This window comes from Triturus cristatus, chromosome 3_1, assembly GCF_964204655.1.
Source record: "Triturus cristatus chromosome 3_1, aTriCri1.1, whole genome shotgun sequence".
Lineage (NCBI taxonomy): Eukaryota > Metazoa > Chordata > Amphibia > Caudata > Salamandridae > Triturus > Triturus cristatus.
In genome coordinates, this window is record NC_140583.1 from 144,557,919 (window position 1) to 144,584,297 (window position 26,379).

Consider the following 26,379-nt stretch of genomic DNA (forward strand, 5'->3'; position numbering starts at 1 on the left):
CAGGGAGCTGGATTCAGGCCGAGGAGGCACATGTGTTACCACAGAGTCAGATAGGGAGCTGGATTCAGGCCGAGGAGGCGCATGTGTTACCACAGAGTCAGACAGGGAGCTGGACTCAGGCCGAGGAGGCGCATGTGTTACCACAGTCAGACAGGGAGCTGGATTCAGGCCGAGGAGGCACATGTGTTACCACAGAGTCAGACAGGGAGCTGGATTCAGGCCAAGGAGGCGCTTGTGTTACCACAGAGTCAGACAGGGAGCTGGATTCAGGCCAAGGAGGCGCATGTGTTACCACAGAGCCAGACAGGAAGCTGGACTCAGGCCGAGGAGGCGCATGTGTTACCACAGTCAGACAGGGAGCTGGGTTCAGGCCAAGGAGGCGCTTGTGTTACCACAGAGTCAGACAGGGAGCTGGATTCAGGCAGAGGAGGCGCTTGTGTTACCACAGAGTCGGACAGGGAGCTGGATTCAGGCCGAGGAGGCGCATGTGTTACCACAGAGCCAGACAGGGAGCTGGGTTCAGGCCGAGGAGGCGCATGTGTTACCACAGTCAGACAGGGAGCTGGATTCAGGCAGAGGAGGCGCTTGTGTTACCACAGAGTCAGACCGGGAGCTGGATTCAGGCCGAGGAGGCGCATGTGTTACCACAGAGTCAGACAGGGAGCTGAATTCAGGCCGAGGAGGCGCATGCATTACCACAGAGTCAGACAGGGAGCTGGATTCAGGCCGAGGAGGCGCATGTGTTACCACAGAGCCAGACAGGGAGCTGGACTCAGGCCGAGGCGGCGCATGTGTTACCACAGAGTCAGACAGGGAGCTGGATTCAGGCCGAGGAGGCGCATGTGTTACCACAGAGTCAGACAGGGAGCTGGATTCAGGCCGAGGAGGCGCATGTGTTACCACAGAGTCAGACAGGGAGCTGAATTCAGGCCGAGGAGGTGCATGCGTTACCACAGAGTCAGACAGGGAGCTGGATTCAGGCAGAGGAGGCGCTTGTGTTACCACAGAGTCAGACAGGGATCTGGATTCAGGCCGAGGAGGCGCATGTGTTACCACAGAGCCAGACAGGGAGCTGGGTTCAGGCCGAGGAGGCGCATGTGTTACCACAGTCAGACAGGGAGCTGGATTCAGGCAGAAGAGGCGCTTGTGTTACCACAGAGTCAGACAGGGAGCTGGATTCAGGCCGAGGAGGCGCATGTGTTACCACAGAGTCAGACAGGGAGCTGAATTCAGGCCGAGGAGGCGCATGCGTTACCACAGAGTCAGACAGGGAGCTGGACTCAGGCCGAGGAGGCGCATGTGTTACCACAGAGTTAGACCGGGAGCTGGATTCAGGCCGAGGAGGCGCATGTGTTACCACAGAGCCAGACAGGGAGCTGGACTCAGGCCGAGGCGGCGCATGTGTTACCACAGAGTCAGATAGGGAGCTGGATTCAGGCTGAGGAGGCGCATGTGTTACCACAGAGTCAGACAGGGAGCTGGATTCAGGCTGAGGAGGCGCATGTGTTACCACAGAGTCAGACAGGGAGCTGGACTCAGGCTTATAGTAGGCCGGATTGAGATTCACCAGGCAGAGCACTCTGACATAAATCCACTGCTTTATTGAGAGCACGTGCAGTAAGCGCCCCGTTTCTGACCCCTGATCACATTCGCCAAGGCCACAAACCAGCCGCCACCGCGTCGCTGCTTTTGAATCCGGTTTCTGTCAGCCCTAAATTCAGAGCAGTGTCGCGACTGAGAAGCATTAGCATGCATACCCCAACCACTTATGCATCCCACTGCTGCGGGATAAACAGCAAGATCTTATGCAGGAGTAGAGGACGACAGCATGACCAGACCCGGTGGATCTGGCTGTCAAAGTGGAAGTCATTATCAAAGGCCACTTGGAGGTTTTTATCCCAGAGCAGAGGCGCTGGAGAGGTACCTGGTCGGGTGGACCAAAGGCTACAGTGCAACAAGCTGAGGCTCCCCCCTCCAAGGAGGAGGCCTTCCTCTTCCTTAGTGTCACCTTTCATCAGCCCCGGCGCACGCTGCACTGTCATAGGTCAACTTATAGATGTGCGGGCAGCATACGGGTTACACAAACATTGGAGGCCAATCTTATCTGTAGAGCTTAGCACCCTAATATTACCTTCAAATATTTGTTTGGAAGAAAAATGCATTCACTTTGCTATTTCACAAAACATTTCTTATTAGAAATCTAAATTCCCAAACACTAGAGTTTCCTCTCCAAGATAAACCTTCTGGGCCTTTTTTGTCTATTTGTCGGACAGGTTACTTCCATCAAACATGTAGCGGGTGCCATGTCTACTTCTAATCAGTGCATAGAGCCAAAGACCCCCAGTACAGCGGGATGGGACATTAAATTTATTTTGATGAAGATCCCTATCGGCCAAACCTAAAATAAGGCTCTCTGTCCTGACAAACTAGAGTTCAATTTAAGTAAATACGCGTTTTGTGTCTAAACATCAATTAGCCGTTTTCATGAAGTACTAACACATACCACACATGGACATGTTCCGCATTGCATGATCAGGTATCATAGTCTCGTATAATGGATGCCCAAATCTGCCAATCATTACCTCCATTATATCAGTGATGGACATCATCAGCTCATGGCTGAACACAATAGGTCAAGAATGACCTCCATCGTGCCAGGGTCAGTGTCATTGGGGGTGGCCACCCTCATGCCAAGGATGCCAGAGCCTGATTATATCAGGTGTGGTAGTATAGGTAGGACAGCTGCACACTGAATGACCAATTATTGTACGAGGGCCAACATTATACCAAGTGTCCGCTTCATCATGCCATGGATGCAGACAATATGACAATGGCAACACTATACTGACGTAGGCACATTCAGAGATGGCCTAATGTCCAGGGTATGGCGTAACGGCCAGAGCTGCCGACTTTGTTGCTGGGTAACAGGTTTGAGTTTCGACTGACCAGCTTGTGATTCGGGGCAAATAACGTAATTTCCCTGTGCCTACCCAAAATGAATGTGTCCTTGTGTAACGTATCTAGTGCTCATGTGGAGCGCTCCAATTGCTGCGGATCAAGTTCGCGGTATATAAAACTGCAAAAAAAACACATATATATTCCCACATTAAATCCTGTGCGCATCTCTCTTGAGCTGCTCCCTCCCAAACCCTGCACAGCTCACCCACAGAAGCCCAGGTCAGACTTCCTGCCACTCCCCATCCCTGCCCATTCTGACCCCGAGCTTCTCCCTTCCCTCCGAACACCGCACGGCTCACATATTCCGTAATTTGGGCATATTAGGACAGTGGTTTGGTCATTAAGAGTGACAAGTGTTTTGCTGGCTAAATTGTTTTGTGTAAAATCGCAAATCTGGAATTGTAGCTTTGCCCCCTCAAATGAACTCTGAGGTTGCCGAAGTGTCTGCATGCCCTTTTTGATGATATATTAGAGCTCTCTGAAACATATTTTATTCCTATTAAGCACTATAAGGAAAGTGTTAAACGAGGTTGTCTATCGTTTTGCCATGTTTGTAAGACACAATATTGTAATAATCGCGTGCATGGCCTGTTGTACATTGTGTCACCAGCAGAGGGCGCCTCAGCCTTCTTTGCTGTAGAATGGTTTTGCTGCAGTCTCGCCTCTGTCTGTCTCCACAGCCCCCCCCCCCCCCCCTTGCTTCCCTCCTTTCTTCTCTTTTCACAGTTCACTAACTTTGTCTCAAGGGTATGTTTCCAATTGATTACAGACACTTTGCGCAGGACTTTGTGATGAACGCAGATGTCGGGAGCAGCTCGTCCTCTGCCGGCGCGGTGGCGGCCCTGCGTGAAGACGAGGACGGCGCCTACTTCTGCTCCTACAGCCACCACGGGATCCACGAGGAGATGCTAAAGGTCAGCCGAGGGGCCTGTCTGTACCGCTGGTGAAGAGCTGGGGGGTGTAAGTGAACGCGTGCCCACCCCGCACTCTAGCGCATTGCTGCAGTGCGCCTGCATTTTTAACTGCATCTGTGCCAGACGAGTGAGGTGGAAGATGCCACAGCAGCGTCAGAGTGATAAACTGCAGATCCGCGCAGAGGATGCGCGCTCACACGGCGGAGGCGTGGCCTGTATGTGAAATGCACTGCAGTAGGAACGTGCGCTGCAGCAGGAACCGCAGTAGGCGGCTGGGGGCTCATGACGTCACCCCCCCACCCTGCGCCGCAGTAGGCGAATTATGGCCAGAGATGGCGGGAAACATCTCACACACTGCAGTGACCTTGAGCATCAGTAGCAGAACAAACACCGAGGGTTGGACTCTGAAGGAATGAGTTTGGGGAGCAGATAGTGGGCCCCCCACCTACCTCTGACTGACCTGCATTCGCTGCTGCCTTTTTGCACAAACTTGAGGCGTAGGATATCTCACCCGGCAGTCAAGAGCGGAGAATATGGGCAGGGGGTGTATCTGGGTCAGACTTGAAGGACCGGTCCTAAACAGATTATGGCACAGAGCCACTGGCCAGTGGTGGCCAGGCGCCATATTCCAACGGAGAATAGCCACGCGGAGAACACCGCTTTCTTATGCGCCACATGCATTATCCAGTTCCCAGCCAAGGCCTCATTGACCAGTGATCCCCGCATGAAAGCCCCCCTTACCCTTTCTGCAGATTTCAAAGGCAAATAACCTTTCTTTGAGAGCGAACACCTTTTTTGAGGGCCACTACTCGACTACAAACACAGGATTTAGAAGAGGAGTTTGCTGTGACGTGCGCATACCTATCACTCATAACAGGCCAGCATTGCCACACGCAGTTGGGGGTTGGATATTTATTCATGAGGACAATACCTTATCATGGCATTAAATGTCCTACACGTTCCTGAAGGCGGCCGTGGAGTTGGACAAAACTAATGTCCTACATGACCACTTCTATTTCATTGTATTCTTACTGTAGGCAGGGCTAACATCCAAGGCTTCCTCACAGTGTCATACCAGCATTTATGTAACAAAGCTTTCAAGTTTCATGGGGTGGTAGCTCACCCATGGCAGGTAGGGTTTTTTTTCATTCCGGGATTTAAAGCTCTGTTTATTTCATGATAAAATAGGGGAAACCAGTTCCAGAATCCAAATAAATAGCGGGAAACTGTAAAGCAGTGAAACGGAGACATTTCTGCTCCATCGGACGTAGTGAGCATTGAAGCAATTGTGTCAATCGCAGGGCCCAGGGAGCCAGCCCTGAGTCAGAATAGTGGGATAGCCGACAACCATGTATATGAGCTCCACTACATTCATTGTATCTGAATGTATCGGATGTGAGTTCTCTGACCTTCCTGGATCTACCTTGGACACCCCTAGAAGAAGGCTGCGTAGTGTTGGTTGAGTTAAAGATGCATGTGGTGGGGTGATAAAGGAGTCCTTGAACAGAAGTGACTTGCCTCTCCTCCAGCATCTCCAAGGCGCATTGAAGGCTCCTAGCCGCGCACATCAGTACTCCACATCCCTTCATGCTTTCCCTCTGAAGTGTGCATCAGAACTCCGTGCACCTGTAATCTGGTGTACGTCAGTACTCCCCACACCTCCAAACATTAACTCTGAAATGTGTAACAGTACTGCAAAGCCCTCCATGTCTTTGCTATGATGTGTAAGTCAGTGCTTCACACCCCTCACTACCTTCCCTTGCAAGTGTGCAGCAGTTCTCTGTGCACCACCATACCTTCACTCTGAAGTATAGGTCAGTGTTCTACCCACCTCCATACCATCGCTCTGAAGTGTACGTCCGTGTTCTACATGCCACCATACCTTCACTCTGAAGTATAGGTCAGTGTTCTACCCACCTCCATACCATCGCTCTGAAGTGTACGTCCGTGTTCTACACGCCACCATACCTTCACTCTGAAGTATAGGTCCGTGTTCTACACGCCTCCATACCTTCACTCTGAAGTATAGGTCAGTGTTCTACACGCCTCCATACCATCGCTCTGAAGTGTACGTCCGTGTTCTACACGCCACCATACCTTCACTCTGAAGCATAGGTCAGTGTTCTACACACCTCCATACCTTCACTCTGAAGTATAGGTCAGTGTTCTACCCACCTCCATACCATCGCTCTGAAGTGTACGTCCGTGTTCTACACGCCACCATACCTTCACTCCACCCATATGTTCATGTTGAAGCGTACCTCAGGTCTCGGCAGCCCCCAGACCTTCTTTCTGAAATGTGGGTCATTGTTCCACACCTTTGCTCTGAAGTCAGTACAGGTGCTTTATATATCTCGATACATTAACTCTAGAGTGTCCATCAGAAGTCCACAACCTATCAAGTTTGCACTCTCGGTCTGCTTCAGAATTCCCGAACACTGTATCTTCGTACTGTGCAGTCCTCCTCAATCTTGACCCTGCATACCTGCACCACTATTTCATACCAGTACTCTGAAGTCTACACCAGGACTCCACAGCTGAACACTGCGAAGTTTCCACGCGAGCTCTATTCACCTATCTATCCGTGTTCAGCCGCCATGTTGTGGACCATGTCCCTCCAACCATGACTTGCCCCTGTGCCGTCACATATGGTGTGACCCTTCACTTATCTCCATACTACCAGCAAGGGAGGTCGCTGGTGCCCATCTGCTAGGCAGTTGAGCACCCTGGTCCTTATTTGCCATGCTATGGGATGCCATGCTCCTCTTGGCAATGCCATGACGCACCATGCTGCTACCAGCCATGCAGTGAAGTGTGTCATGGCATGCCTCTGTGCCATCAGCCATAATTTCCAAGTCTTACCAGCCATGAAGTACCCGTATACATCTATCTGCTAAGCAACTCCTCATACTGTACTCCTGCAGCCATGAAGCAAACGCCCCTATCAAAGGTGCCATGGGGCACCCGCACTAGACAGCAATGGCCTAACCCAGTCCAATCAGCTAAGAATGCCAGTCCCTTTCGGCGCGAACTGTGCCATTGGTATCAGCCAAGAAGTGCCACAGATATGGAAGCCATGGTGGGCTGTTGCCTCCCAGCATGCCCTAGTCCATCAAGAATGACCTACCCAAGTTTATTCACACGTGATGTGCACTGTAGTAATACGGCACACTGATTCCATCACCCAAGGCATGCCCCAGGCATGACTTGTCCAAGTCTAGCCAGCTCTGGGATATCCTGTCCTTTCATCCATGGTGTGCGTCTGTCCCTTTAGGTGAGACTACACTTCCAATTCGACCAGCCATGATGTGCCACTGTCCAATCAGCTTGAGCATGCCCCAGTCAGCCATGACACTTCACAGTTCCCTCTGCAAGGAAGCTGTCTTGGACAGAGATTATTTTCCATCACTTGCTTAATTTAATTTGTATCTGGTGGACTGACATCCTCTACTTAACTGCAGGTGAGCTGAACTGGCATTCCACTGATGCCTGAAACCAGAAGTCTTCAGATTGGGAGCGGACCCCTCTGGGAAGAGGCTTCATTGATCTTAAGGGCTGGAGGGGGGTTCCAAAAATTGGAATACTTCCCCCTCCACGTCCCTTCCTCCTTCTTCTGCCAGTGATATCCTGTTCGGAAAAATGTTTGCAATCTTATTCTCTGCCAGTTGGTTCTTCCGTGATTTGCCTGCCGTGTCCCCCAGGACCAATATACCCTTTGTGCTTTAGAAACGTATGTAATAAATAAAATAAAAATGATGCAAGGCGTATATATGGGATTCTTCCATGCTGTAAAATGTGCCAACACACTGTAGAACACCGTACCTTTTCTACCCGCTTGTAAATCACCTCTTTAAATTAGTACACAATGTCTTTTTTGCCAGATTCTCAGTTAGGAACACCTTAAAAACATGTAGGCCGCCTGATGGAAAATGTACATTGCACATGTGCACTAGTCATAAGAGGACATGATGTGGGCAACCTATGATAAGGGGTATATATCACAGAAATGCGGATGGTGTTGTGCAAAAAATTAAGGGGCAAACCATATCTTCCACACATGAAGGGGAAAACTTGTGCAACCAATTTTTTGCACAGGCACGATTCGTCGTCTTCTTTTATTGCATGTGTTTTCCCCAAATGTTGCTTGTGGGTGCTTTCTGGACATCGATACCTCAAGGGAAAGTACCTCGCGGGTAAGTAGTGTGGATTTTACTCCCATTTTTGCTCGCTGTGCGCCGTGAGGTCACTGTCAATAGCACGTTTCCAAAGCGCTGGGACAGGGGTGCCGACCACGCGGCTGCTGCGCGTATTTGCGCGTAGGTGATGAATACAGTAGCGGGCGCGTCGGAGTCCTGAAAAACCCCGCGAGATAAATGTACTTATCCCTCAGATATCAGTGCAGTAGGGTGAAGAATTGATGAACAGGAAGCAGAAATGTCTCGGCTCAGAGGCGCAGCCGAGCGTGGCCGCCTGACAGAAAGCGCGGGCTTTTAATTGATTGCGTCGGGCTCACTGCCGCGGCGGAGTGATTGGTGGGGACAGGGTCGAGTGCTCTCCCGCTGACTGTTCACTTGATTGAGGGCGAATGAACCCGTTTTATTCCAACCGATCCTCTTTTTACCGACACCGCTCTGTTTTCTCCCTCGCTGTTCGCTAGATCGGGGTAAATACTCTATACTCTCCCGTACTCCAGGAATATCCTGGCACGCGCTCTTTTTACCATGCATTATTCGCAATCCCCTTTCCATTTTCGGAAAGTTATGTTTAGACCACAAAATAAACTCTCGGGTTTACCTTCGCTCTTAAAAAATGCGAGGCATGTTCATTGTAGTAATTAAATAAATATAATATAAATACATATTTTTCTCTCATTTTGAATTCAGCGTAATTGGTGGCCAAAAACGGGTAGGGTTTTTCAGTACTGAAAAATAGAAATTCGTAAGTTCATGACGTTACAGGAGGTGAAATCATACGACCTTTTTACCCGGTAGCGTCGCCACCGAAATGTACATCCGGTAGCGGGAGGCATATCAGACCGCGTCTTGATCCAGACGGGTGGAAGGGTGGCCTTACTATCGGAGCTGTGGGCGCGTAGAAGGATTCTCGGGTGGTTTTAATTTAACATGTAGGTGGTGGCTGTGATGAAGTGTCTACGGTTCCAAGCTGCGGCATTACTGGTACCACGCCAGTAAAATGTGCTGCAAAATACCTCATGGTAAAATAAACCACAAAGGTTCACTGCGGAAACATTTTCAAAACGATAAATAAAATGCTTGATTAAATACGCCTTGGTCTTTTGTGTGGGTGTGGAGGGGTTGGGGGGTTTAAGATTTCCGGTATTGCGGTGGGTAAACAATTCGAGGAACATTATTTCATAAATTGTTTCGCAGGCCGACAAGCCTTTCCAAGGTCATCCTGAATGTTGCCAGGGGCGCATGGTGTATGTCCGTCTTCGATGTGGGTCAGTGAAACTCAAAGTACGGCCCGGGGGCCGCTTGTGGCCCTTTTGACCTTTACAAGCGGCCCCCAGTGAATAATAGCACGAGCTGCTCTTTTCTTGCTGAACACAGCACTAATATTCAGAAAAAGTGTTAAATTAACGGGCAGGTATGTTTTTTGCACGTTAAAAGAAGTAACTACTGTGGCGTCCTGCACCGCTTAACTTTAGTTAACCTGTAAATAAATGCTTGCCCGTTTATTTTACATTATTTAGAACTCCTTGCACATTCCCTGACCCACCCAGGACCCCCTGTCCCCACAGTGCGTCCGTCGGTCACACCACAGACCATACTTTGTGGCCGCTGGACAAATGTTTCCGAGTACCCGCGATGTACGTGAAGTAGCGGGAATTGCAGCAGAGGGGTTCGGAAACTTGTTCTCTCTTGGACTGAAACCACGTCTTTGTCAGTGAAATGCTGCAAAATTGCGCCATGATGGCCACGTGGGAGAAACGCAGTGATGTAGGGAATCTAAAACATGCCATGCCTTTAGAAATTATATAACCTCTTAATTTACGGACTTCGAGCCGTGTGATCTGAGGCTATATTTATGGGGTTTGCTGGTCTTCAGGCTGTCTTCCAGGCGGAAACAGGACGGCTGGTCTCCTCGGCTGTTCTGCAGAGGGAAGTGCCCGCTTTCTGTCACAGCAAAGATGTTCCTGTCTGCTGCAGGATGCCCCGGGGCTCACTACACAGAGATCTCACTGGTCAGACAGTGCTAGAAGTCTCCCTAGTCTCGGGCTCTCATTGGCTGGTCACACATTGTAGAAACCACTGGTTTGCTCTAAGGGCTGCTGTCAGACCCAGGCAGCCTTCTTCAGTGTCCAAAGAAATTACTTTCATTTTATGCCACTGTCCTTCTTCACTTGAGTATCTATTTACTGCAACCATCCCAGCCTTCAAAAGCCACAGGAAGACGGGGCTAATTCGGTAGCCAGTAGGACTACTGTGAAAGGGGCAGCCTGCTACCTTAATCGGTAGGATTGGCAAGTATGGTTCAGATGTGGAGCACCCACCTTTCAAGGACGTGGTTTTGTGTCTAAATCGTTACCTGTGGAATCTGCATTCCTGGGCCTGCATTAAACATTGGGCGCACTGTCTCGATTTCTGCCTATTTCCACCCCCTTAACACGGTGCGCCTGCACAGACAAGGCAATGGTCACAGATACACAGACAATGTGCCGTCCTTGGCACAGGTGCAAACGTTCACCGCTTGCATGCATGCTGGGCGTGCATTAGTGAGGTTAACCCATTTATATGTCCATTCCCAGTCATGGACTGGTTTCTGTAACCCTGCCTCCGCCAGGTATCACGCCCCACTGTTCTATGTAGACATCTAAGGCAGGAGATGCTCCTGCCAATGTCCTAGTAAAATCTTTTTGTGTCCCTAGAAGTACATGAGAAGGCTATGTCACCTCGAGACTTTAAACTGTAAGGGGTGTGTTTGGCTTTCTTAAGGGCTTGTCAGCGTGAACGGTGTGAATCAGTATGAGCAGCTCCCTAGATAAACAATCTCTTTTTTTAAATGGCTTTTAAGCGTGTGGCCTATAAACATCCTCACGCTTTGAACTGAATCTCGTGAAGCTGCTTGTGCAAAGTTCCTGCAGTAATTTAGTGTATGTACTAGTGGATTGAGAGGGGTAGAACTGGAAGTCCTCCATGATGGGGGTCCTGCACATCCAGACAGCGGACGCCACCAGAAGATACCTTTAAAGCCTTGCAGTCGCAGAGGACTTTCCATCCCAGTAACGCCTTTTGTCACAGGGGGTGCGCAAACTGGATTTTTTGAAAGCTTTAACCCTCTGGTCATTGGAGTTTTCTAACTCGCTTCCACCCTCACGTGAAGCCTGATGAAAGATGCATTTTTAAACAAATAGATTTCAGTGATTCTTCTCTCCAAGCCTAGAGCAGAAGACCATTATTTTCACAGCCAAGTAAAAAGTATTATTCAGATGGTAAAAGCAGGACTATTTCTTTGGGAGGCTTTGGATCTCAAACAAACAACAAAAACTGAGTTGGACTAATGTGAACCTCTTAGATTGTTTGAAAATAGCACTCTCTGGAACATTACCAATGTTGTACGGTTCCTACTAATCAAGTTAAACTGTGTATTTTGACAACATATGCCTCAAAGTATGGGGACTGAGTTCACACATAGCAACAGAATAAGTTGGCCCGATCCCTGGCTAGCTCACAGTGCACCATCGGGATCCCTAAACCTGACAGGGTACCCGATGCTGTCTGGAACCTTAGAACATGAGCTCTCCGACTCTCTCAAGGAAATAGAGAAAACATCTGCCCTTTTGTGGTTACCTTAGGCATTCCCAAAGAGAGAGACCAGAAATATGCCAATTAACGTTTCAAACCTTTATCGAAGCAATTGGATTCTTCTGTAAAATACATGAGATGCAAGTCGCAGTAGAAGGAAACAGAGCATTGTTACCAGCATTACATTAATGGTGAAGAAGATGAAGAATTCAACCATTATAATGTTGCAGTAAATATATGAATATATATCATACTGATAACCCTACCAAACACTGACTCTACTATAGACAGCGTAATAAGAAGTGCATTCTGCCAGATCTCTGTGAGTAGCTTAACTCCCCATTTACCTGTATGCGTGATGTATCCAGAAGTCAGTCTGGTGTAGAACAGGCCACCGTCCTTATTTATTTATTTTTATTTATTTATTTAACTTATATGGCGCAACAGCTACCCAACAAGGGTTTCCCGGCGCCTGGATGAAACTACTGAAGAGGAAAGAGTCTATTGGTTGAAAAGCCAAGTCTTAAGAGCACAACGAAAGTGGGAATAAGACGGCTCTCTGCGTAAGGCAAGAGGAATCAGGTTCCAGAGAGAGGGACCCAGGACCGAGAAGGATCTACCTCCCATTCTTGAAAGCTTAAACCTGGGAACATGGAATTTTTCAAGTGAGGCGGAGCGAAGGGGACGGGTTGGAACATATTGACAGACAAGGGTCTGTAGGTAGTCAGGTGCTAGGCCCCATTTGATTTTGTGCATAAAAGAAAGAGCTTTGAACTCGACCCGCTTGTCAATACGGAGCCAGTGTAGATCCCGTAGATGGGGGGAGATAGAAGAACATCTAGGAACTCCGCATAGGAGTCGAGCAGCGGAGTTTTGCACAAGTTGCAGCCTACGGGATACCGCCTTATTTGCACCCAAAAACAGAACGTTTCCATAGTCCAAACGTGAAGTAATAAGAGCATGGACTACGGTTTTTTGGGTGTCTTTAGGCAGCATCCAAATGATTTTACGCAACCACTTCAAGATGGTAAAACAAGTGCCTGAAATTTTGATGGCTTGATGGTGCATTTTCAAAGAGTCATCAATGATAAATCCCAGGTTTCGGACATGGTCAACAGGACGAGGGAGAGTACCCAACTCATTCGGCCAGTGACGAGCACCCCAAAGATCCTTCTGCTTACCCAGAATAAGGACCTCCGTTTTGTTTGCGTTTAGCTTTAGATAGTTGTTATTCATCCAAACAGCAATTTGACGTAGGCCCGACTGGAGAACAGAAACAGAAGATAAGGGATCAGATTTGGAGAGTGAGAAAATAATTTGAAAATCATCAGCGTAGGTGAAAAGGGATAGTCCTGCGTTAACAGCAATGTCCGCAAGAGGCCTAACATACAGATTAAAAAGCAAAGGACTCAAAATGGAGCCCTGAGGGACTCCAAAAGGTGAGGGAAACATGTTAGAGCTGTCCGACGCAGAAAACACTTGGAAAGTGCGGTCAGTAAGAAAAGAAGATAGCCAGTCCAAGGCTGAACCACAGATACCAAAGGATTCAAGAGTGTTAATAAGGATGGGGTGAGAGATAGTATCAAAAGCCGCGCTCAGATCTAATAATATGAGCGCTACTGTCTCACCAGAATCCAATAGGTGGCGCAGTCTTTCATTCACGCCTAACAGTGTGGTTTCAGTCGAGAAACCGGCACGCAAACCAGACTGAGAAGGATGAAGGAGATTGGTATCCACAAATTTGACAAGGTGAGTGTGGATATGTTTTTCTAAAAGCTTAGAAAAGATGGAAATGGGAGATATGGGACGAAAATTAGACAGGACTTTAGAATCAGCAGCAGGCTTTTTTAACAAAGGGACTACCATGGAGTGCTTCCAGATTGGAGGAACAATAGAAGATGTAAGGGAGGAATTTAGAACTTCCATGACAACCTGGAGGTGGACAGGGTCAAGTTGTTTCATAATGGAAGCAGGAAGAGGGTCATTAGGAGAACCCGATTTAATGGTACCAAGAATGGAAATAAAAGTTTCCAGTTTCAAAGAGGGCCAGCAAGACAATTTAGGAAGGACACTAGAGTGTTCTTGAAAGGTGTCGGCCGGAATGGAAGGGGGCCCGTGCAATTTAGGGGGGAGTTTGCTATTTCTAAATGGATAAGTTCAATTTTATCTGAGAAAATTTAGCAAGGTCATCACAGGATTGTTTGTTAAGAGGCAAAGGTTTAGCTATAGTCTGAGCACCAGCCAAATTTTTCACTAAGCTAAACAATGTCTTAGGACGATTAGTAGCAATGTTAATGGTGTCACGGGTGTAAGCAGTACGCGAGGATTTGCATAGGTCATGATGAATTTTTAAGGAACTTTTGTATGCTATTTTCAAATCTGGAGAATAGTTTCGCCGCCATTTTCTTTCTAATGCTTTGCATTTTGATTTTTCGACCCTAAGGCTGTCAGTAAACCAAGGCGCAGGGGGGTGGTGATAGTATGATTTTTTTTGACAAGGGGAAGGCATACTTCAACAGCATGGGACAGCCAATTTTGGATGATTTTAGCAGAGACAGGTACCTGCATACTAACAGAGGGTAGATTTTCCTTTAGCAAGTTGTTCAGAGCGTTATTATCAACTTTTTTCCAGTCCCTAGTAAAGAACATAGACTGTGGGAAAGCAGAGAAAGAACTATCAGGTGCCTGGATTTGAAATTTCAGTAGAAAATGATCCGACCAAAAAATAGGTAACGCTGGTTCGCACACTATAGATGTAACATTAGAAAAAATGGGATCCAAAAGATGGCCGGCTTTATGAGTGGGACCAGAGTTACAAAGAACCAGATTCATAGCTAGTAGATCGGTAATAAGATTGGAGCATGTAACATTAGTAGCGTCTTCCAGATGGAGATACAGATCTCCAAGTAGTGTGAAATTAGAGGAGGTCAAAAGGAGGGAAGAGACCAAACCAGGCAAAGAGGCCGACCACAATGAGGAGGAACCAGGAGGTCGATAGAGCAAAAGCCCTTAGAAAGAAAAGTTAGGAGTAAGTCTAAGTTTAAATAGTGCGGCTTCACAATTGGGAAGGTTGACAGATTCTAAGTTGCATTGGAAGGAGTGTTTGTAAATAACAGCAATTCCCCCGCCCAACCCAGTGGTTCGATCCAATCTGGCGATGGCATAATTAGACGGAAGAGCAGCAGCTATATCAGACCCGGAACTGTTGTGGAGCCAAGTCTCGGTCAAAAAAAAAGCATCAGGTGAGTCTTCCAGAAGGAGATCAAAGATGAAGCTTTTATGCTTAGGAAGAGAACTGCAGTTTAAGGTTGGGAAACAAAACTTAGGAACAGTGTTATCAGATAGCGTGGCCATACGGTCATTGACCTTCAAGGAGTGGGTCAAGGAGAAGGAGCAGTGAGCCCCCGAACAGGTGAAAGTACGAGCATTATCAACAGCTAAAAGAGCACAGTCAGTAAGACCGATCGGTCATAAAGCAAGGAGTTGAGACGAGGAGTACACTAATCGTCGGGCTGCTAATGATGACAGAGGGGCAGGGGTTCTGGCCCATAGCCCCGGACTGCCGCGGACGGGCGCAGACGGGCTTGCCTTAGGCGTGCCGCGGGCGCGGCCGCTGCGCGCGTCCGCTTCGCGGGTCAGCAGGCATTACTGATAAAGCTTGTGGAAGGATCACGTGTCCGCAAGGACAATGAAACCCCGCCTCCCCGCAACGGACCAATCAATGTTCTTCCGCGATCTCCCTCCACAACAAACGGGAAAGCCCGTGGTGGAACGGGGAGTGGGCGGATCCAGAAACTAGTGAGCAATGTGCAAACAAGCAATGAGGCAGAATAGCAGCAGAACGAACTAAAGACATTAAGTACATTTCATTTAAAAGCGGTACAAGAAATTAAAAATGAGGACTGCATATATACAGAGCACTAACTTTCCAGCGCGCGTCCGCTGCGCGGGTCAGCAGGCATTACTGATAAAGCCTGTGGAAGGATCACGTGTCCGCAAGGACAATGAAACCCCGCCTCCCCGCAACAGACCAATCAATGTTCTTCCGCGGTCTCCCTCCACAACAAACGGGAAAGCCCGTGGTGGAACGGGGAGTGGGCGGATCCAGAAACTAGTGAGCAATGTGCAAACAAGCAATGGGGCAGAATAGCAGCAGAACGAACTAAAGACACATTAAGTACATTTCATTTAAAAGCGGTACAAGAAATTAAAAATGAGGACTGCATTTATACAGAGCACTTACTTTCCAGCGCGCGTCCCCTTTTCAGGATAGTGATGGAAGTCAGCAGGGCTGGCAATCAGTTGAAGGCTAACATCCAGGATAATCCATTGGAAGTGCTCCTCTGACGACCCAAAGCTCGGAAGCAGTTTATATAATAAAACTGTCTCAGTTCGCACTGTGTCCGAGATCCTGTGGTATGTTATTGTTTGTATTTCTGATTCAGAGCTGTCTCCCAACTGACAAAAACATACAAGAGCAGCGTGCTTAGCGTACTTTATCCTTGAACATAATGTACAGTGTGGTGATAAAGTCATTACGAAGAAATGTGCCTTGCAAGTAGAACACTTACTGAGTATGCTCTGATGTACGTGCAAAAGTATGTCAAAAGTCACAGTTTAAAAAGATGGCAAGTTTCAACGTGAACTTATAAAAGGGAAGTTTTTCTGCATGGGCCCTGTTGAAACCACAACATCAAGCCATCTCGCCCTGCTGTTAAATTCAGTGTTGCTCAGTGCAGCTGAGTCATGGAAACCTCTTTCCTGTTCTTGCAGTAAAGTCTCACAATCTGCTTTTCAGGCTACCAGATGACTCCATGCCACTGGGGGACACCATGTTCTGGGCCATCACAACCCATTGAATTCTAGAAACTGTAATCTTGGTTCAGCTTCGTTTAACTAAAGTTCTAGATTGCAGTGAGTTGTGGAATTAAGTAGAAAACTGGAATATTGGGACTCCTTTGATGTAGAGTAATTTAGTGGTACTGTTGAAGGAAATGTATTTGCCGTAAATTGTCTCCCTTATTTTAAAATTTGGATCTCTGTAGTTTTTACCTCCGCTTCGAACCAAACCGTAATCCATTCTCTCGTTTCTGTGCTCTCTTAAAATTGTGCCTTTCTTCTCTCACTGCAGCCCCTAGTCTTAAAGACATCGACTTCATTTTGGGATCCTAAGCTGTTATTGAGAATTGTAAATATTTTGATAACTAGCCTTTTGTATTACCGGGAAATCGGTGCCGTTGCCTATAGATCACTTATGGTATGGAAACCTTAGAACCTAATAATTCATTTTCACTCATAATTTTCAGTTGGCACATGAAGATGAAACTGATGTATGGCATTCTTTGCCCAGCGCTGAATTGCGCAGTTCTGCAACTGACTGTGATGCTTGGCACTTGTTGCAGCTTATGGACCACCCTTCTGGGTGATAGCGAGTGCGGAAGCACCAGGTATGTCTGGGCTGTGTCGATACTCCACCATGCGCTGAATGTGGCATCCACCAATATGCCGCCTGATAGCGAGAGGAGGGATCCCTCTTCTGAACATGTATAAATAAGCCCATTCCTCGGTGCAGATGTAACATCCTATCGGAAACGTTCAGGCACTTAAAATAATGTAAAGTCCTCTATATCAGCCAGCTTACACTAATGACTCCAGCATCACCAGCTGGATAGTGTTCAACATGACAACTCCTGCACGCAATCTGTCCATGCATAAACCAACCGAGAATGACAGATGGAAATATGACCATCAACAGATCAGTTTAATTATGCCAATATGTCCTCAAATGAGTGGCAACAGTTAAGAGCAAAACAAAAGGCCCTAAAACATGTAGTGTTCTAGAGCAGTCTGCAGAGTCTACCCATCTGCAGCACCCATCCAGACATACCTAATGAAAATCATCTTAAAAACTAAGTCTCGCTTGGAGTGACTGTAAGTATTGAATATAGGTTTCTCCCGCTTAGCCTCAGACACTCCAAAATATCATTTATCAGAAGAGATCTCAAGACGGTGGAAAAGGATACTACAGAGAGTACCTCTTATCTGCTCATTATGACATAAAAGCAGTTCTTGGTATGGTTGCTCAGCAGCTTGTTGTGGTAAACAAAAAGTCCAGCAATGAACTGGCCCTGCTGAAGGGGAAGCATCAGGTGTTTGAATGCACCTCAGGGAAATCCAACCCTGAGATGGACCAGGTGTGCTGCTTGTTCATCCTAAGAGTGTGCCAGTGCACGGTCAAACAGGTTAAGAAAGCCTACTATGCCTACTGAATCATCTATGGGGCACAATCTTGATTAAATAACTGTTTATGATTGTCAAGGCAATAGAAGGTGCAGTGTCTAAGAATCAGCCCTCAATGCTGGTTGGGAACTGATGTGACCCTATTCATATCCAAGATCCATAAAAAGGCCCCTTCCATAAAAGACCCTTATTCACAGCTGCACATCGTCAGCCTCTAAGTCCAACCAAGCTAAACCAAAATAACAACAAAGCGGCAAGTCATAAGAAGGTGCCACGAACATCTGCATGTATGGAACATTTAGTTCAGAGACGTAACTGCACTTTTCAAACTCTCCTTTACGCTTTGCAACAGGGTCTCTAACTTTGTCGAAATACATACCGGGACACACAGCACATGACGTCTCCAGTAGGGAGAGTGCTAGATTGTGATAAATTGGTGTTTACCTCCAGATCTAATTTAGAAATTTTGCTCGGAACTGGGTATGGAGTGTTGGCAGAGCGTGTGGAGAACCTGGGACGGTTGTCCACCTATTTTGAAATTGCCCCAAATTGACATGGTCTTGGGAGAAGGTGTTAAATGATAGACTCTACAGTTGAGACACGCATGCCTCGTTTCGCAGTCTGTCCTACTGGGACTACTCAGTCAACTGAGGCTGCCGTTTAAGTCCACAATAAGTTGCCAAATAGCTTTAGAGCTTAAGAAAGCACACCAAGCCATTCTTTAATTTTGATGGTCGCACCGTCGCCCGGGGAATATTAACTGGCTGCTTAAACTTTGGCATTCAATGTGAATGGAAAAGCTGCCACTCTCTGTGTACTACAAAACCAGCACCTTCTAAGAAATACAAACACCTCTATATTAACTCATTTCATCTACATGTAATTCGCTTAGTTGCCCAAAATACTTCTTATTATTGCACATAACCCGCACGGCCTCAGCAACACAGAGCATGCACGGCTCAGTACGCCAGAGATGTATATTTGCAGCTGTGGACATTTCACTGTTGGTGATCGAAGACTGTGAGATGGAAAAGCAACAGTAATGATGTTCGAAACTGAGGGACGAGTTGGATAGGGGTAGGAAGGGGTTTCCTAACTGAATTGGTTTATCACCTTTTCTGGTTGTGTATCACTTAATACCAGCTGGCCTCCGGGTTGTAGGTGGTAAATCTCTACCCCGTTTCAAAACTCAATCAACAGAATTGATCCTAAATACCTACCAGTTGCTCTACATCTAAAACAACCTGCTGTGTCAGCAGTTGTCACAATCTGCCCTTCAGTGACTCGGGATACTTCCATGTGTGCTTTGTGCAGCTTCATCCTAGAAGTACATGGGGGGACCAGCAGCCTAAACAGGGTGAGTTGAGGAATGCACATCTTCCCCATAGGATTTTAGTGACCTTAAAGAGCAAAGTATGTTCCTTATCTTAATCAAATGAAGGGTGTATTTCCCTGTATCCTGTTATCAATGGAGCATTTGCCCATGATTAGTGCACGAAGCACCTATCACCCGGTACCCAGCACATATTGTTTGGGGTCAAGAAAAATACATCTTCAAGTAGACCGAAACCACTGCAACACAAACACTTTTGCTGCCAATTTATAGTGTGCAGTATGGTTGTGGGAAAGATTACCTGCTGCTAAGGCAGGTTCTGCATCCACGTGCATTCTATGGGGGTGAGAGCTGTGCTGAAATACAGTGAGCTGCAAGCTCAGCTTGCAATACTGACAAACGTAAGTAACCCCAGGTAAGAAAGAAAGCAATGGTACGTTTAGAACAATGGTATATCCTGAACTATGCTATAATCAGAACACTTGCATAAGGAAGCAGTGGCATATTCAGAGCCCTAGCGTTATCAAACAGCTGCCCTTGACAGACACCATTTCTAAACGGAGCCTTTGAATATTCAAATATTTGACAGAAATAGAACCTTGAGATTTGCGGCATTCCATTTAAACTGAAAAGGGGCGTAATCGGAGCCTAGCAGAATCCAAACCTAGACATTACATGAACCCTAGCATAAGAGCTGATCTTATTAAAGCTCTGTTATGAGAACGCGGGTATAATGTTTCTGATGGATACTTCTAACTCCAGATTCCTCACATTTTGAATTCCCCCAGGTGCCCGAATGGATCCTGAGAAACTAGAATAGGTCCTGTGTGCCAGCAGATGGTGCCCGCGGACTCCATATGGTCTTTGCTTTACTTCCGGAAATGATGACCAGTCGAATATCGGCACCACCTCTGCATGCTGAAGTCCATTCTTTTTTTCCCCTCCCTTAGGCACATAAACAGATTTCTGCTCCTGAACTTTTCATCAGTGTTTAGTAACTTCCAAAGTCTTTTAACACAACAATGTGCTAGGAAATATATCCCCTTCGCAGACTACAGGCGTTAAACCGTGCCGTACCTTCAGGAAGCAAACAACTGTTCCTTGATGCACCCATTGGTCATCGGAGAGTACATTTTAACCGTATCTTGCTGATACAAGAAGTGAAGTCAGTCAAATTAAATGTCCTGGTCCTGCTCTTAAGCAAGTCTCGGTCCCGGACAACCATCCTCGGGTAAACCTAAGACAGACGTTCAATACCTATATCACCAAAAGCACAAAAAATCTAATCTGTGGCAACCTCCCCCATGCTTCTCCCTCCCCAGGATGAGGCTGTGAAGTTCCTCAAACCCTACCCTGCTGCCTTTGTCCCATTATGATCCTAATCCACAGTTGAAGCTGATGCCCACCTCAGTTTCCCGGGCCATCGTCGACTCTGCAGTATGTTCACTCCTTAAAAGAGTGATGCTGCAGCTTTTTCAGATGATTCCACGTTAGGCTGTTGTCTGGCCCCCGCAGAGTGTGCTGAAATCCAGACCGATTCTGGTTTTAAGGGGGGGGGGATATTAGGTTAGCAATCCTTAATTCACCATTAAAGATCTGGTGATGTCTCATATGGAATACGGATGCTGCAGAGAGAGATACAGGGATGCGCCAATTTGAATGCAAAGCTTCCACTGCAGAACTTGCAATCTTGCATTAGCTTAATGCGCAAGGCCAAGAGATCAAGAAGTCTCACAACTGGTTGGGAGAGAATGCAGAAACAAGCTTGAAACATCAGGATCACATCCTGACTGTGTCAAAACGGCTGGAGGGGAGGAAAGGCTTTGAAGGCCACCATGTCCAGACAGTAAATCTACTGTACTGGCTGATGATGGGATTTAGTTTTGCTATCCGAGCTCCCCAGGGAGGATACTAACGAGACCATTGTCTGTAGGTGATCTGCAGCTAACTGGTGAGCCCACCTTCAGCAGCCAGTCATCGCCTGTGGGTGAGTCCAACGGGCAGGATGTTGAACGCCCCATGAAACAGAGAAAACACCTGTGAAATTTCCCGACAGGCATGTGAAAATCTGTGTCCAACAAGCCCAAAAACAGCATCCAGTCACCAAGTTCTGATGCAGAAAGGACATGGGCCAGCATTTTGGTTTTGTCTTTCTGAAGGAAGGTATACAGAAACTGAAAATCTAGAATTGGTAGCAGAACGCTATCTTTCTTGGGCACTATGAAGTATCGTGAATAGCACCCCGTGCTCTTCTCTGTGTCAGGTAACCTAGTAACCATCTGGCAAGCAACACCTGCGAATCCTCTGAAGTCTTAGCAAAAACAGGAGGAACATAAGGATGAGTATATAGAAAAAGAAGGATCTAACCATTCTGAACATCCTCTAGAACCTAATGGTTTGAGGTAATTGCAGCCAAACTAGGTAGACGGAAACATATCCTGCCACCTACCGGACATAGATGTTCACTATAATGGGAGTCAGAAAGGCTTGGCAGTTGTTGTGGCAAGCGACAAATTAAAGAGGAGGACGACTGCCCTTGCTGATGGGCATGGCCTTTGCCACCGCCTCACCCCCTAGAGCCATGAAAAGACTGTGCAGACTCTTGCAGAGGTTTGTTAGGTGGTCTCTGGAGATAGTCAAGGCCCTGAGAGTAGTCTCAATAGTTCCTGCACTGCTAGTGAAATTGGTTGGCTGCAGACAATAAGCCCAAGGAGACAGCCGTAGCCCTGCTAACTTTGAAATGCTCCATGGTTGAGTCCAGTAGCGGTTCCTGGTGGGAGTGCTGTGGGGCGGTGAGGTGTGACGGGGCAAGATGGGAGGTAGTAAACCACGGAATACGGCCGAATGGAGGTAAGTACATAAATAAATAAACAAAACAAATTACATTGCGCACGCTGAATCGCCATTTGGCGTTGCAGCGTGCGCAATGTAATTTGTTTCATTTATTTATTTAAGTACTTACCTCCGTTCGGCTGTATTCCGTGGTTTACTACCCCCCACCCTGCCCCTCCCCACCGCAGCACTCCCACCAGAGCCGCTACTGGTTGAGTCTGGTTTTTTCTCTAAATAACCTAGTGCCATCTAGTGCCATCAAACAAAATATCCATCGTACAACAAGTTGCACCTTCTGGGGGATTCTCTTCTAACCCCAGACTTCTCACTGACCCACCTACGTCCGCCTTCTACAGTGTGGACTTCGGATTAGATATAACGTCCCATTTTATTTGAGAGTACAGAAGTTACCTTTGAAAACTGACATCCTTGTGCACGGGGGCTCCTATAAGTCCTCATCATTTCCAGTGTTGAGGCGAAGCCAAGTGAAGTCTGAGGGCGGCAGCTGCTGGCATCTCTAGAAAAACCTGTGACGTGCATCCCGCAATGGCGCCAGAATATGACACTGGTGCCCATAGCACAGGTAATGCAGTCTGTGGAGTCCAGACTGAACCATAAAATCCACCTAACTGCATCATGCAGTTAGGTGGATTTTATGGTCAACACTCTGAGAGAAAGAGTTTCGAAACTCCTCTGGTAGAACAGGCCAGATCTCGCCTGCCATATGCCAGATGGCATGCGTGTATCGCCTCAAAAGGCAAACAGTATAAGAGATCTCACAGCCAAACAGGAGAAAGAGTAGACCCTCTTTTCCAGAGCATCAGTGCGATTCCCTATCTGTCAGAGCCTTGTAGAGACAGTGGAGTTTAGTTTACTGGCAGAATCCTGTCTGACCAGGTTTCTGGCATTAGATGCAGTGTTAGAAATGCTAGTTCTCATGAGCAAGGCGGATGCTGCCTAGCAATAGGGCTGCTCACTTGTGACGCTGGGAAAGGCTTGGACCATGCAGCCGTCAAAACCTCCAGCAAGGCCTCATTAAAGGACAGCAATGATTCGAAAGTTGAAGGATCTGGTTGCAAGATTTCAGTGAGCAAATTTGCCTTTGTCTTTACAGACAGAAATTGCAATTCTAGCACATATGTGGCTCCTCGAACCAGCACCACAACAAAGACTTTCTCTTCAGTAGGGGGCCCAATGGCAGATCCAATTCTGTGTCAGTGCTGCTAGCAACTTGCAGGTCCAACTGCAGACCACCATCAGTGTAGTGAGGGGGAGAACATTTTCTGCACCCTCTAACTAATAGTAATGGCAACTGCATACTAGCACCCTGTTGCCAACAGAAGGAACGCTACAGACCTAACAAAAACTTTCCACAGGACAATCCTTGAAAAGTCAAGTTAATAACAGTATTTCACTGTGTAGGAAGGGATAATCCTTCTGCATGGTCCCCCCACTTTTTGCCTGGTGATTAGCTGGTTTTGACTAGTCTGACAGGGATCCTAATAATCGGGACCCCAGTCTATCTGCTTTCTTCCTTAAATTGTTATGTTCAGTACTTGTGTATATCCCAGATTGGATGCTGGGGTACCCTTATCCGTCCCTAGTATATGGTACTAAGGTACCCAGGGCATAGGTACCCGAGAGGCCCCACATGGGCTGAAGCATGCATTATGCCACCCATGGGAGACCATTCAAAATAGTACAGGTCTGCCACTGCAGCCTGTGGATGCTGGTGCTAGCACCACTTACTAGAGATAGGTTTCCTATATCTAGGGTCACTGCACTTAAAACCTATAAGTCACCCCTATAGCAGGCCTTTGCAATCCTGAAGGCAGGGTGCTTGGTTCTAAATGTGAGGGTGCCCTGCATGAACAGGACACCCCTATAGCCTGCGGAGTCCATTCTCCCAGGTTGTAAGTGAAGCAGCCCTATCCCATATAGAGGGGCACTACGTAATTACGCGATGACCATCTCGGAACTGGAGGCAACAAATTCTATCATGTTTGGTATCAAACATTTTGGAATTATACCTCCCACACCGTAAGCGGTGTGGAAGGTATGATTCCAAGCACTGGAAGAGCCCTCTCTTAGGCTCTCAGTGTCCCCGCTACCACCCTTCTAGACCTGGACAGGTTTCTGCCGACCAGAGACATAATTCTGCCCTCCTGCTGCTGAGCCAAGCTTGAGCAGGGGAAGGCGGAACAATAGGTATTTTGTCACATGGTGGTGTGACCTTCTACCAGACAGTATTTAGTGTATTGAGGCAGGGTGGGTGCACTTGCCAGCGCCACTCGGTCTGCATGAGGGGCACATTTGGTGTCCCCATGCATAGTCCAATTCAAACCAGCTCTGTGAGCCGTTGGCTCCCGCTCCGGCGCAAAACTGGACAAAAGACATGGGAGTAACCTCCCCCCTGTCCAGACCCTCCCCTGAATCGTCCCAACCCTTTCCTTAGGGTACTTAGGGGCTTACCTTTGGGTGGGTCCCTAGATTCGTCATGGGACAAGATTCAGATCAGACACCACTTCTTCTTCTACCGTCTGAGCACTCTGGACTTCGTTGAACTTCATTTGGGCTTGACTTTGTCTCCCTTTCAGTCTGCTGCATCGTCTGTGCCTATGCACCATACAAGAACCTTCCAAGGCCAGTGGGCATCAAAGACACCTGAAGGAATCTCCCTTGGAGTGAAGGAGTCACTTCCCTGTATTCGCAGGCACCAAAACTAAGTTGACCGGTCTGCTGATCCTGAGCTCCTCCGGACTCGTAAAGGTTCTGCAACATAGGTGGTGGTTTCCACAGCTCTCGAGGCCTGCCCTGCCCTCTCACCAATTTGAGGCCAGGATCCCTCGTGGGGGCTGCAATAACAGAACCTCTGTGCACCGCGCCAACTTGCAGTTGCAAAGGCTTGTTGGCTTCCTTTCAAGAAGATCTTCGGGCTCCAAGTAGCGCCAACCTCGAGCATCTCCGGAGACCAGAATCTTCGGCCACACCGCATCGTGTGCATCGTAGCCTGCATCTTTTGGTGAGCTGCTAGAGGTCCTCTCGCGACTCCATTGCCTCCGACCTGTGGGTCCATTTGAGGGTCACCTTTACTTCTGTTGGGCTCCCCTGATTGCTTGGGGCCTGCCCTGACTCCCCTACTTGTGGTGTGTCCCCTGGACCTTGCTGGTCCCGATATTGCCCCTTCTTCGACTTCTACTTGGGTTGCATTTGCCAAGGCTTGTGGGTGCTCCCACCGGACACCGACCCCTCAGCAATCGACATCCAACGTGGGACAGCTCGTGCACTGCTCCTGTTCTTCTTCAGCGTCGCCTGGTCCTCACAGCTGCAGAGTCAAGGTCCTCGGCAACTCTCCTGTGACTCCCGACATTGGTGGACATTCGTCTTCCAGATCTCCTGGTCACTCCTGAGCTACATAGGCTCTGTCCCCTCTGCTTGCAGGTACCTCTCATCTAGAATCCACCTTCGGATTCCACCGGGCAATTTCTCCTTCGTCAGCAGCTGCACTTTCCTGAAGTCCTCCATTTGGTTTGACTGCGGTTTCCGACATCACTTCGCATCTATGCACACGGCTTCCCTGGTGCAGGTAACGTGGGTACTAGGGTATCCACGGGTATGGTAGCTCTCCAACCTTCTGTCTTCCACTGGGTTTCTTCAGGGTCCACTGGGAAGGGTCCTTAATCTTTAAAAGTCCAACAGCAACTTTCTCGTTGACATGTACGGAGAACGCTGTCATGTTCCCACACTGTATCCGTAATCCAAAAGGGGGGACAGAGGGGCTATATTTAAGGAGGTCCAATGTACAGGCCCCAACAGACTATATCCAAAGCGGGGTACAGAGTTCCTCAAGTACTAGAAGGAGGAGATGCGGTTGGTAAATGGAAGGTTCATTCACCAAGGCTTGTTGGTAGAAAACAAAGGAGCCAGGGAAATTCCTTTAGGTGGAACTAATGCTCTCACACACCCAGCAAGCTAGGTGTCATGCTTCATCATATGAGCATTGCCCCTCGTCAAGTCGGCGCTGCAATCCTTGACGGGCACCCGAAACCGGGGCTCTTTATCGGGGATCTTTTGTTCCTGCCGATATTTGCTTGAGTGTGAGGGGCCTAGTAAGAAAAATGTAGCAGAAGGAGGAAGTGTGTAATAAAAAGGGTTGGTCAGTCCTAATAGTACTTTATTCAAAAGGTAGACTACCCTATTAAAATGTGTAGAGTGGCTAGATGCTAGAAGTAAGGTGTCTAGGCGTGAAGCTCTACTCTAAAATGATCGACCTGTTTCTTGCCATATTAGTCAGAAGGATCTTAGGCAATTCATCAGGATCAGGAGCTGTCTACAT

At 47.8% G+C, this 26,379-nt stretch overlaps 1 protein-coding gene across 1 annotated transcript in view; it reads left to right on the plus strand.

Annotated features, from left to right (window-relative positions):
* PRMT3 (protein arginine methyltransferase 3) overlaps nt 1-26,379 on the plus strand; it is an 881,955-nt gene that overhangs the window by 116,717 nt on the left and 738,859 nt on the right. Inside the window, exon 7 of the mRNA XM_085643603.1 lies at nt 3,728-3,872. Within this exon, the coding sequence (XP_085499729.1) occupies nt 3,728-3,872 (145 nt within the window). The remainder of the gene's footprint in view (nt 1-3,727; nt 3,873-26,379) is intronic.